General features: G+C 33.8%; 1 protein-coding gene across 4 annotated transcripts in view; it reads right to left on the reverse strand.

Annotated features, from left to right (window-relative positions):
• Pli (E3 ubiquitin-protein ligase pellino) overlaps nt 1-14,535 on the reverse strand; it is a 298,776-nt gene that overhangs the window by 111,578 nt on the left and 172,663 nt on the right. Inside the window, exon 1 of one of the 4 annotated variants that reach the window (XM_072534652.1) lies at nt 10,623-10,759. The exons of the other annotated variants lie outside the window; for them this stretch is intronic. Within the exon in view, the coding sequence (XP_072390753.1) occupies nt 10,623-10,669 (47 nt within the window). The 5' untranslated portion in view covers nt 10,670-10,759. Of the gene's footprint in view, nt 1-10,622; nt 10,760-14,535 lie in introns of those variants that run through there. 4 annotated transcript variants of the gene reach the window in all.

The following is a 14,535-nucleotide window of genomic DNA, read 5'->3' on the forward strand; positions in this document are numbered from 1 at the left end:
GAGACCGGTTGGAAAGCCAAGAAAGCGCTGGGAAGACACAGTAAACAGCGACGCACACGCCCTTTTAGGAGTCCGTGTATGGAGAAGATCAACCAAAGACAAGCAAGGGTGGGGGCAAAAAATAAAGGAGGCCAAGGCCCAATTTGGGCTGTAGTGCCCTAGAAGAAGAAGAATTTTATGTTTGAAGAACTCCAGCACCGAGTTAAACAGTTTATAAAACTTTAAAAGGGAAATTCCCAGTGGTTGTCTGTATAAAATAGTTTAAAAAAACTTAAAATGAAGTAAAAACTTCTTTGTGTAAAATGGTATAAATTTTTTATTTAATTTTTTTAAAAATTATCCAATATAAATTTATATATTTATATCAGATCAGTGAAAAACGTGTATAGATTAGTTGGAACTAATAGCCACATAATGAGGTCAGATGACCCATAAATTACATAATTTGAGTAACGAACATTATAATTTTTAAGACCGAGTGTCTTATGCGCTCTCATGTCAACGCGCCTTCCTCGTAATCGTAATGCTCACGGGTTTTTAAACGGTAATTCTGTGGCATCACATGAACAGTAGTAGTGCGCGATTGCTTATACCTCAATGTAAGGAAGGGAGTATGCAGGCACCGAACCAACATCCATTACGTTGTTTAAAGAAAAATTTAGCGTTATTAGCTGAATACATAAATCAATTTTTCCAAATTCTTTTTTTTTTCTTTTGTTTTTACCGCCCCTTCATAGTTATTTATCGCCTTCAAATGCACCTGGCAATGGCGCCTATTTTGGGAATCTCTGGTTTAGGCCATAGAAACAAATCATTATGTGCAGTTACAAGTTTCGATATTATTTAGTATAATTAACAATTTTTTTGTCAAAACCCCCCTTTTTGGACGCCATTGCATTCGCGCCATAGGCAATATTTCAATTTTTGAATATGCCTATTTATCTTGTAGGAAATTACCTATAATTACTAATTCAACAATAGAACAGCTAGTATGAATTATTTTTTTACATCGGCCTTTTTTAAGCATCAGTTCTGTGTCTATTTGACACAGAGGTCTAAAATCGATAATAGATTATTTCATAACAAGACAACAAACTAAGTTAAGAGTACAGGACGTAAAGGTGAATAGAGGAGCAGAGTGCGGCTCGGACCACTGCCTGATAATAGGAAAAATATATACACCATTCGTAGACAGGAACCACACAGACATCAACAAAGAACACAGAGAAAAAATAGAGAGAACTACGTACACCTTAGATAATCTAGATAACGAGAGCACACAGTTACTTTACTCCTGGAGACTAACACAAAAACTACAGGAATCACACAGATCAACGACGGATGAATACGAACATATAAAAAACTGCATGAAAGACGCAGCGCTAGAAGCCTTAGGGCCACAGGTACGAAGAGTAGATAAACCATATTGGTGGGATAAAGAAGTGGAAGAAAAGATAAAAAGAAAGAAGGAAGTATATCTACAGTTATTACAACAGGGAGACGAACGTACAAAACAACAATATAAAAACTTGAATAAAGAAGTCAAACGAGAAGTGGTTAAAAAGAAAAATAGTACATGGGAACAAAAATGCCATTACCTAGACAACCATATAGGAGGGACAAAGAGCTCTGAAGCCTGGAGAACTATAAAAACGATGAGAACAACGACAAAAAACCAAGTCATAATAAATAGAATACCAGAGAACACATGGGTAGAGCATTTTGAGAACTTATTAACAGAGAGAAGAGAAAGGTTTAAACAGACAAATGAACAAGTGGAAGTAGAAGGAAGAATCGAAATATCAATAGAACAAGTGAATGAAGCAGTTAAGGGAATGAAATTAAAAAAATCTCCAGGCCCAGGCGGAATACATCCAGAGTTGATTAGATATGGATCATCAAAACTGTTTGAGATGATCCGAAAATTATTCGAAAGATGCTTAAACGGAGAAGAAGTTCCAGAAGAATGGAGACAATCGTATATCTCTCCAATACACAAGAAAGGCACAAAGATGGATCCTAAAAACTATAGAGGGATCGCAGTGATTGCTACTATAGGCCGACTATACTCAAAAGTACTACGAAACCTGATAGAAAATGATATCAAAGACAAACAACCCGAAGAACAAGCGGGATTTAGGGCCGGACGCTCCACTATGGATAATATCTTCACATTAAAAATTGCAATGGAAAAACGAGTGCAGAGAAATAGAGAAACTCATATAGCTTTAATAGATTTGGAAAAAGCATATGACAGTGTACCGATCTCCCAACTATGGATAGAAATGGGTAACTTGAAAATAAACCCAATTCTTATTAACGCCACTCAAAAATATTACGAACAAAACTTTGCGAGAATTAAAATGGGACAAGAAATCACCTCTCCTTTTCAAACAACAAAAGGACTACGACAAGGCTGCTGTCTGTCACCCACCTTATTTAAAATCTATTTGGACAGATCCTTAGTGAAATGGGTAAAAAAATGTAGAAACATGGGAATAACGGTGGAAGAAAACAAGCTATATACACTTTTCTTTGCGGATGACCAGGTAGTAATTGCCGAAGACAGCTACGATCTTAGCTATATGGTAAGAAAACTGCAAGAAGAATATGAGGTGGCAGGTCTAAACATGAATATGACAAAATGTGAATATCTCTCAGTGGGAACAGATGAAATATGTGACCTAGTCTTGGAAGACGACAAAATCAAAGGCGTGCAATCCTGCAAATATTTGGGGGTCATTTTCAACAAGAAGGGAAATAGCGCAGATGAAATCAGGGAAAGAATAAACAAGGGCAGAGCAGCGACCCGTGCCTTAAACTCTCTTCTCTGGCAAAAAACAATTCGACGAGAAACCAAAAAACACATTTACGGTAGTATAGTTCAAAGTATTACACTTTACGGTTCGGAAGTATGGGACGTCACCAAAGCTAATAGAAACAAACTTATGACGACAGAAATGGATTATCTGAGACGAAGCTGCGGTAGATCGAAACTGGAGAGAGTTAGAAACGAACAAATAAGAAACGAAATGAAAATGGAGAGAAATATCAATGATGACATAGAAAGAAAACAATTAATCTGGTTCGGACATGTTAAAAGAATGCCAGAGTACAGATGGCCTAGGAGAGTACTGGAATGGATCCCTCCTGAAAGAAGAAAGAGAGGACGACCACGGAGAAGTTGGCGCAACGATATTGATGAAGCAATGGCGGCAAGAGACTTAGAAGAGGCAACTGCATATGACAGAAAAAGATGGAAATTGGGGGCGGAGAAGCGGCGACAGCCGTAATAAATCCGTTATTATATATATATATATATATATATATATATATATATATATATATATATATATATATATATATATCTGTGTCTATTTGTCAGTTCTTGCATTGCCAGACGGGATATCAATAGAAAATGAGCCTCCCTTGCAAGTAAAAACCAACAAGTAATTACAACATATTTATATTGTAATTACTCACGAACTATACGTTCTTCATGTGATATAAAAAAACTGTCAAAAGTTGATTCCAGTCTTTATTGTTATTTTTTTTTGTAATTGTACCGACTGATAAACCCTAATATTGTTTGGTACACAAGGATTGTTAAGTTTATGATGTTATGATATAGATAAAATGTCAAATTATATGGATGCTCCAATTGTTCATCAAGAAAATGAAAAAGATAACAGTGTTATTATGTACATAAAAACATACTCGGTAATAAAACTAGTTAGATCTAAATATCTATTTTATTTATTTATTTATTTTGTGTACCAACTAATTTGCTCACAAATCTTCCAGTTTAAGTTAAAACAAATTAAAATAAAAATTAAAACACAGCTATAATAAACAAAATACATTCAAATAGATGTGAGTCCCTACAAAAATGAATTAAAACAATAAAACTTTCATAATTTCGTTTAACCAGTGGTTGACACACTCAAGACATAATCAAGTCTGCATCAAAACCATCGTGCAAGAAAACATGAAAACAGATGTCATTTTGCTCGATGATCAAAACACTATTACGAAACGACACTGCAGTAGATGTCTGATTGATTGGATCACACCGCATGCACAGCTGTCATCTCCTTCAATGTATCCTCAGGTAACAAATTTTGTTTGGATCTTCCGACGCCTGTTTGTAGGCAATCTATTCGGTCTTTTCGATCTTTGCCAGTCAAGTTGTCTACCTGTTGGGAGTACTTCTGAGGTATTTGTGATATTTCCTGTTTGCTGCTCTTCCCGCATTATGGATCTCGTAACTTTTGCATTATGAGATAATGGCTCGATTGTGTCACTGAATGATCTTCTAGATTTAAGTCGTTTATGTACAGGAATATGGCCGAATAGGGGATGGCGATGGTCGTTTATCTCTTTAGTTCGTTCTGCCATGCTGTGCGTTTTCCTTCTTATAAGTGGGGGAGATTTCTGACAGTGCGTAGAGGTGTTTAATCAGAGAATAACCGGTTCGGTTATTCTCTGGTTTATCTCTTGTTGGCTTCAGGCAGCTGATAATCAGTCGGCATGTGTTGTTTACTACACTGTCTATTTTATAAGTATATCTTAATAATTCACAAACGGGGCAGTAATACTCTGCTGTTGATAGACAGATTGAGCGCTGTTATTCATAATACTTGGTTAGCTCCCCTCTGGATGATACCCTTTGTAGCACATTATATCTAGCATGGATCTTAGCTTTATTATTTCAATGTGCTACTTGTAGCTCAATGTTCTATCTAGCGTAAATCCAAGGTACTTGAGGAATACACAATGTGACAATATGTATTTAAAATATCGGAATAAATTACAACTTTAAAAAAGATTATTTACTAATAGTTTATACACAACATTGGTGGTGGTATAACGCATTTCCCATCTAAGTGTAATTGTGTGAATAGAGTGACATTTCATGGATATTCTTTGAAATATTTTCATTTTTGCGAATTCCAACATTTTCTTTATTATTTTGTCGGGTCATACTTCTACGCAGTGGCGTAGGGAAAATAATACGTAAACAAATTACGATCATTATAAAAAATTATCAAAATTGCCACGGCAAATTATATTCCTGGTAACATAATATTGTTTAAACTTTATAACTCTGTAGTAGTATTACAGTACATCGATCACGTAGACAAAAAGTGAAAAATAACAACACGATTATGTTAATGAAAGTAAAAGGATTTGTAATTTTTAATAACAATGAATTATTATCAGTTTCAAAACTACTAAATAATGTTTATTTCTATTATAAATGAGATACTATAAACATAATTGCGTTGAGACGAGTTGGGAAAACAAAAATAAATGTGTATATAGTCGTATAATAATTACTATTTAAATGGGAATAAGCCACAATTAAAGGTTAAAGTACGTTTATTGACGTTTCAATTTCCACTTCGGAAATCGTTCTCAAAATACAATGTTTGTATTTTGAGAACAATTTCCGAAGTGGAAATTGAAACGTCAATAAACGTACTTTAACCTTTAATTGTGGCTTATTCCCATTTAAATAGTAATTACTTTAAAATGCCACAAGGAAATAGCTTCAGAACAATATAGTCCTATAATATATTATGTCTACTTTTTGAACTTTACATCGACAGAGTATAAAATAAGCAATGAAATTGATTTCTCCAATGTAGAAATTACTTACACCCTTCGAAGGCGGTTCTGTCCATATCTTCTGGTCTTTTGACAAGCCTTTCATCTTCTGACATTTTTCTTTTAGTTTTTTTTTATCTATAAGCTGATATATTTACTTTTTCCTCGGTCTACAGACTCTTCTTTTTCCATACACTTTGGATCCCATCACCTGTTTTGTTAATATCCGTTGGTACATTGTGTTGATACATATATTCCGGTTTAGTTTGTTTTTTAAATTCTTTATTATTTCTTTGTTGTTTGCGTACTTTTTTTCGATACATTTTTTATTTTTTCGAGACATTTTTTCGAATTGGTGATAGATGGGGCTATAATCAGAAAAATACGATTTGTCCTGATTCCCAAAAAAATATAGAAACGCCCTAATATATAGAAAAGCCAATAAATATTTATTTAAAATCTATCAAAAGATACCAAAGGCGACCCCCACCACCACTCCCTAGGTGGTCTAGCGAGAGACAATTTTAAAATTAGAGTATAAGTACATCAATTAGTTATGCGTTAATGCACCTGAGCGGGCAACACACTCTTGAATGCGATTGGGCTCGCCTCTGATTAGGTGATAAATATCCTCCTAGTTCCATGCTGCAATTAACTACTTCCGAAGTGCTCCCAAACTTTGAGGAGAATGCTTAAATTAGGAAGTCTCTGTCCAATCATGTCCCACACGTGTTTAATTGATGATAAATCTAAGAATTTCGGGGGCCAGGGCAAAGTATTGACTCCAGCCTGTTCAACAAAGAAGTCCATGGTGACTCTCGCAATGTGTGGCTTTGTGTTATTTCTGAAAAATTGGATGTTGGACCTTTTGAAGGTACGGTATGAGATGAGATTCTAGAATTTCTTCTACGTATCGTTGAGCAGTCATGTTCCCCCTGAAGAAGATTGGAAGTGACCTTAAACCATAAGTGATGGCGCCCCACACCATAACTCCAAAGGTACGGTGCACCACGTTGTCTTCTGACTATAGCTCGGCCATCATGCATCCCTAAACAGAATCTAGAATAGCGGTGCTCAAAGAGTCGATCGCGATCGACCGGTCGATCGCCAAAGTTTTTGAAGTCGATCGCGATTCACGGAGAAAATAGAGACTTTTCTGACTCACGACACGTGCATGATCGAAATACATGTGATGCTATCTCTTCACCCGACAGTTGCGATAATGCCGATTCGGCATATCAACATTTACAGATAAATTATGTCACATTCGTTCAGAAAATTCCTAACTTTCCAGGATTTAAACAACTTTTCATCGTTGAAAAAAAGTTAGCCGGTCATTTGAATTATGTTTATTACGAGACGGAGCTGCAAGTACTTCATAGCGAGTTTGAAAGACGCTTCGATGATTTTAAAAAAACTGACACATAATGTAACACTCATGTCTAATCCATTTTTATGTCAAGACGTGGAAAAAATAGACACTGAAATATCCATTACGTTCATTATGCAGATCATTTCCGTCCAAAATGAGGTACTGAAAATAATTTCGAATATACACCTTAAATCCAGACCGACCGATACGAAATTTTGGTCTTTCATATCGTCTGAGAAATGTCCGTCTTTGAGACAAGTAGCTCTGCAGCTCACAGCATTCTTTGAATCAACAAACTTGTGTGAATCTGCAATTTTCCAAATGAAGATAGTGAAATCAAAATATCGTAATCGGCTAACTAACGAACATCTCTCTTCATGCTTGCGTTTGGCCCTCAGTAATTACGTACCATCATATGAAATACTTGAGGATGATATGCAGTGCCATGCACTAAAATCCAAATAAAATTAATAAGAAAAACGTGACTTTAATTACAACTTTCTGTAATTACAATTTTTTATCAACTAGAAATGTACAATAAAGTTTTTTTTTCAAAATTGTTTTGGTTTACTATGCTTTGTTTTTAAACCAGGAGGAGTAAACTAAAGAGACAGATTCACACCCAAGAAAGTTACTAGAAAAGTTACCAAATACATCTTCTTTTTTGGTTGATCATATCGGCCTTCGACGGTAATCCAAAAAAATTATATTATACTAATACGTCGCTAAAGAGTTCTAAAAACAACTGTTTTTTATATAAAAGCAGACTAAAAATCTAAAAATTACAATTATAACGCAGAAAACACAAAAAATCGCCGATATCACTTAATTAACCTATGAAATGCCATTAGTGTCAAAATTTCATAACAGGAGTAAACTTGCCTGAGGTTGGACCAATTACAAAACATTGCGGCGCGAAAAATTTGAATAATTACTCCTCCTGGTTTAAAAACAGGGTATAGCAGTCGATCTCCGGACGCTTGCAGTTTATGTGGTAGATCCCATGCAGTATAAGTCTGAGCACCACTGATCTAGATTCATCACTAAAGATAACCTTTTTCCCCGATCCCAAGACAATCGTTCTCTGCACTATTCTGTAGAAAAAAATTTGCGTGCTGTATGTTCTACAAACCATTAATTTGCAATAGAACTGTAGTGGACAACCGATCTCTTAGAGCCATTAACCTTAGGCGACGATCTTCACGTTCAGCTGTTCTTCGGTGATGGCTAATGAACATCGACCTTCGTGATCGGCCTTCTTGTCGCCATGCTCGATAACACAGTATCTAAACTTCAGTGACCATATTCGTAATTTCCTGAAAAGAAAGTCGGGTTTCTTTTAGGCCACATATCCGCCCCCTCTCTAACTCGATCAGTTAATGAAAATTTGCGCGATTTCGCACTCTAGACATCGTAAACGACCCAAAAAAACCAAGAACCGCACACCGCTAACTTTGATCGGTACTAAACTTAATATTTAAAATTATTATTGGCTAGCAAATTTGAAAAAAAAAATGAATAAAAAACAAAAACCTAAACTAATATTGGCTGAAATTCCAATCATTTATTGTTTTGACACGATAAGCCTAGCCTGTATACCAAATTTTATTAAATTAAAAAATTTATAATAGGTATTCGAATTTCTATATGCGGTATATACGATATAACTTAATTAACCTATGAAATGCCTTTAGTGTCAAAATTTCATAACAGTGGAGTAAACTTGCCTGAGGTTGGACCAATTACAAACATTGAGGTGCGGTAAATTTGAATTACTCCTCCTGGTTTAAAAACAGGGTATGGCAGTCGATCTCCGGAAGCTTGCAGTTTATGTGGTAGATCCCATGCAGTATAAGTCTGAGCACCACTGCGTTAGGTTATATACAAACATACCATAAAATTTCCTTACGCCAAATTGAGAAGGAAATAGTTATTCCAAAGACAAGTGCTGGGACAATTTTAAGGAAACATAAATTTAGGCCTTATAGTACATCTGTCCGACAAAAATTATATCTAAAGGATTATCTGAGAAGGATTGTGTCAAAAATGTAAGAAATGATTTAGCTTTTGTGGACAATCGCGGTAACCCACGAATTGAAGTATTTTTTCCACCAACACGATGGCAAGACGACTTACGAAAGACAAGAAAAAACTGGATACAGCAAGCACAAGATAGAACACTTTGGAGACAAACAGGGGAGGCCTATGTCCAGCAGTGGATTGAGAGAGGCTGATGATGATGATTCTCCGAGTGGCGAACCCCCAATAGGATGACCATGACCTATACCTCCGATGCACCAGTAGTGCATATACTCAATTGTGTAAGTAAAACTAACTTTAACACTAAGGAAGACTTATTATAAAGAATTGATTAAGCATTTAGAAAAATAAAGCCATTTTTCTAGTTGTTACGTTGTTTATTATTGTTTTTAGATTTATAATAATATGTACTAATATTTTTGTAAAATGAGTCCTGGTTGTTAGGTAGTTTTTTGTTGTTGGTAAATTTGTTATTCATATTTTTTGAGTTGATTAATTTTATTTCTAGCAAATAAAACTAGGGAGGATTAACAACTGCATAATAACTGTTAAAATGCGTTTTATTTTTAAGTGTCTTTAACATGATGTCTAACATGATGTATAAAAAATTTATTTGCTAAGTAGCTCGAAACAACTGAAAAAAGATATATAGTATGTATGTCGTATTAGGTGAAAGAGAATTAAAAATTTAAACGAAAAATGTCAAAATATATAGGGTGTCCCATATAAAAAACATAAGTTGGTATCATATTTCTGTAGTGAGACCGCCTAAAAAAATTTCTTGTATGCCACTGAACCCTTCTATAATATATGTATCAAAAGTTCTAATTAATAAGTTTTTTAAAATGTTTCCTAATAAAGAAGATATATAATCCTGTCATTTTCGACATTTTTCAATAATCGCCCTGTATCTCGCTAATGTTGGTAGGTATTGATGATTTGATTGGACAATCGTTACTTTAACGTAAAAAGAAGTCATGACATCTTAACTACTTTTTTGCTATCACTTTTAGTGTTCAATGTACCCTGCAAAACATACTTGGGACACCCTGTACAGTCGATAGAGAGTAAAAACTTAAAATAACTAAAATAACTTACAGTTTCTGTTAGGTTATTATCTGATAACACACAACTAGATCACTAATTATTTATTTATTTCTATTTAAAAACTGTATCGATGTTGAATGCACTAGATTTTACTTTTAAACTCCAGCTTTTGTATGTTTTAATTTTTTTTTATTATCAAAGACTAATTATCAGAAGACAGAATATAAACAAATTTCATGATCTCAGTTTAATTTTGTTGTCCTTACTTAAACGTAACGTAATAGAAAAAGAATTTCATGGGCGAAAATTATTTAACATTTCATGATTACCAGATTTCATAATGGACCAAAATTCCTGTGATAGAAAACTGAACCTATACTAGCCATACAAGACTTTTGGTACTATGGAATAGCTGCTAACCTAAGCTAATGCTGACAAAAATACGTAAAACTTGTTGATAACTTGAAAATGTTATCAAAATTAATTAGTTAAATAAAATAAACCTAAATGAAATGAGCAAAATAATTTATTATTTTCTAAGTGCGAGCCTTACCCACGATTTATATCCGTTCGTATATTCAACAGACACAAACACCGCATTTCTGTACAGCATCACTCACTGCACTTCTAAATCGATTTTAAAATTGCGTTCACACAAAAATGTAAGTTGGTTTTTTTGTTCAGAAAACGTTTATTATTAAATGACATCAACCTTTTCTCGGCAACTGTCTTGTTTTGAGCGAACTTACACATTTTATCGCGATCCGCAATATTAAATGCATACAAGCAACAAAGAATAGATAAACACCTAAGCGGTTAGCGCCGTAAAAAAACGATTTTTTAAGCAAATAAACGTACACAAAGCATAAATGCGCGTACGAGGGTTACGTCAAAAATTATTTGTTAGATGCACCGCGCAGTCGGAATATATATATACTACTCTCGCAAATTTAATGCACCACCTCAAATGTACCATGATTTTGAATTTTCTGAACCCCTAATTGAATTTCGTTTTTTTTTTCACATTGTAAGTATATTTCTAATTAATTACTATATTAATGTTTTCTAAGTAATTTAATCTACATCTTATTAATTATTAGAGATAATTTATATTTAAATGGGAATAAGCCACAATTAAAGGTTAAAATACGTTTATTGACGTTTCAATTTCCACTTCGGAAATCGTTCTCCTAATTTCGAAGATGAAATTTTTGAAATGAGAACGATTTCCGAAGTGGAAATTGAGACGTCAATAAACGTATTTTAACCTTTAATTGTGGCTTATTCCCATTTAAATATAAATTAATTTAAAATGCCACAAGAAAATAGCTTCAGAACAATATTAGAGATAGCTTCATCCTTTCTCAACATTTTCGTAAAAAAATGATGATATCTCTATTATCAAAAAAGAAATGTACGTTCAAAGCATTACGAGATTTTCTACTCTCCAAAATTAACGCACCACCTAAATTGTACCATAATTTTAAGCATTGTAATGATTTTTTTCGCATTGTAGGTCTATTTCTAAGTAATTATCGTATTAATGTTTTCTGGTAAATGTCAAAGTTTTACCCATATACGGGGTGAAAATAAAGTTGAGTTTTTGCATTTTATTTTGTAACATCCTTTGGAATTTATTAGAAACAAACGCTACATCTAACATTTTCGTATAAAAATCATTTGTAACATCCTTTGGAATTTATTAGAAACAAACGCTACATCTAACATTTTCGTATAAAAATCATGTCGGTATCTTTACTATCAAAAAATAAAAGTACGTTCAAAACATAACGTGATTTGTAATACTTATGGAAGCAATTATACACTACAAGCCCATGGGAGATACTTAATGGGTCATTTATCCCAGCATGAATCAAATATAAAACAATACTACAATATACATATAATAACAACTTTAGAAACTATGCCGTCAATTCTTATCGGTACAGGTGAGTCACAGGAAAGATAAACTTACCACTCAAGAGGGGGGAGGGACTTTTGGCCAAACATATGTTTACGGCATTTATAACTTAGGTCATATAGAAATTATGACCTCCGACCTAATGCTGTACACAAATATTGGTACCAGAAGCAGGGAAAATTTTTCATTTTCGGAAAACTGTTTCCCCATTTTCGGCAATTTGACACAGTACGGCATTCATACACAAAGTTTCGCATCGGTACATACATTCATTTTTTTGCAACGTCGTACATTTCTGCTGGAACAAGGGTGAGAAATCTAAGCCGCAACCCTTAATTTGAATCCCCATGCTTTAAGTACCGATAAGAATTGGCGGCATAGTTTCTAAAGTTGCTATTACATATTGTAGTATACATTTATATATGAAATTAAACCATTTGCCAGAATTTTATACCATTTTAGACTGACAATATTGCTTACAATTCAATAAAGTGTTTTGCTGCTTTGCGTATGTTAGTTGACATTTTGACATGGACCGTATTTCAAAAAATCTGAGCCGAAATGAATGTGTGCAGGCAATTACTTAAGCTGATGTAGGGGTAAGTTATCGTGAAATAGACTTGTGGTTAAGAGTATCTCATATTACAATACCATGAGTTATTTAACGTTTTCGAGAAACAAACGACCATACGAAACGGCGTTGACAAGGAAGAGGAAGACTCACAACACCAAGATCAGTTAATAAGACTTCGTGCTATAAGAGAATGTTTTGTCACAATGAGACATTTACAAATTCAAGTGGCAAATGTTCATAATATTCAGATTAGTGGAAACACTACACAAAGGCGTCTCGCTGAACAAGATTTGCATGTAAGGATACCAGTCAGAGCACCAGCATTAAACGTAAATCATCGTAGACGTAGATTAAAATTTGCCAGAGAGCACCTTAAATGGAATGTTGATGACTTGGAGAACGTTTTGTTCACAGATAAATTGAGGTATTGCTTATATAGCTCAGACAGACGTGTGAGAGTTATTCGACGGCCAAGAGAACGCAATGCACAGTGCAACATACGACTTATTGCTTTATTCAATAAATAAAGGTTTGGGGAGGAATATCTCTTACAGCGCGAACGGACCTTGTCGCTTTACGAAGAGGTTCCTTAATAAGTGAAAGGTATATTTTTAGACATTTTGTCTAACCATGTAGTTCCATTTGCTCCTTACATAGGAAATAATTTTCTTTTAATTCTTGATAAAGCTCGACCACATGTTGCAAGTATGGCCCGAGATTATTTGGATAAAGTTGGAATACAAACCATGAACTGGCCACACCGTAGTCGTGATCTAAATCCCATAGAGAATTTGTGGGATATTATTGATCGCTAACTCAGGAACCGATAACCAGCACCTGTCTCACTTGACGACATAGAAATTATGGTGAGAGAAGTTTGGAATGCAATTGATCAAGACCAAATAAGACAATTCATTTTAAGTATACATTGTTTCTGTGAAGATGCAATTAGAAGTAGAGGCGGAAATACTCGTTATTAAGTATTTTGGGAGAGGGAATCGTTAAAGATTATTTAAGTTATGTTTTCTTAGGCTTTAGTTGTATTAAATGTCAATAAAGCGTGTAAGTAGTGTTTTCTTTGCTTAAAATGTTAACAAAAACTTGTTACATTTAACGGTCTGTATAATCTTTGATAATAGAGATAATTTGTCAACGAAAATGTTGAGAAAGGAAGAAGTATATCGAAATATTAATAAGATGTAGCGGTTGTTTCTAATAAATCCAGAGTGTTGTAAAATACGATGATATTATAAATTATAAATTCCTGACTTAGTTCCTGAAAGGTTTAAGAAAGCGAACCAAACAAGAATGGTAAGAGACGATTAGAGAAGACATATATATTGTAACCTGTGCAAATTATTTACTTAAGTATACAAGCAATCTAGGCTCTTCTGCTCGTGTCTGAGAATTTGGGTGCGATTCTTTCAAAAATCATATAGAAGCTGTTTGTATTATCTTAATTAAAAATTAAAATGAAATGGGCGCCATCCTTAAATTTATCCTTTGTAAGGAAGCGAACTGAAAGAAATAAAATAATAAATTTAAAACAAAACTATCCTTTTATTATTTTGTAACGAACAAAAAGTTATTAAAAGATCCTACGTTAAAAGAAAAGAAATTAACAATTTGTGTTTACAGTATTCAATTACACATGAGAAGTGTTTATACGAAACTAAAATTAAAATCGTATCGTAAGAAACCAAACATTTTATATCATAATAAAAATATATAAAATATATAAATATAAAATAAATATATAAAAATAAAATTATGCTTTATGCCAAATTTAGAAATTCGTTCACATAAAAATACATTTGTTTATTAGGTAGAATACCTATTATAACTAAAAGATCAATAATAAATTACTTCACCGTTATTTAGTTCATAGACATTCTTCACTGTTCAATAAAAAAAAATATAAAATGGGTACAACCTCAATTATCCAACTGCTGATGTGGCGTGCAAAAAGGA

The sequence above is a fragment of the Diabrotica undecimpunctata genome, chromosome 6 (genome assembly GCF_040954645.1).
Source record: "Diabrotica undecimpunctata isolate CICGRU chromosome 6, icDiaUnde3, whole genome shotgun sequence".
Lineage (NCBI taxonomy): Eukaryota > Metazoa > Arthropoda > Insecta > Coleoptera > Chrysomelidae > Diabrotica > Diabrotica undecimpunctata.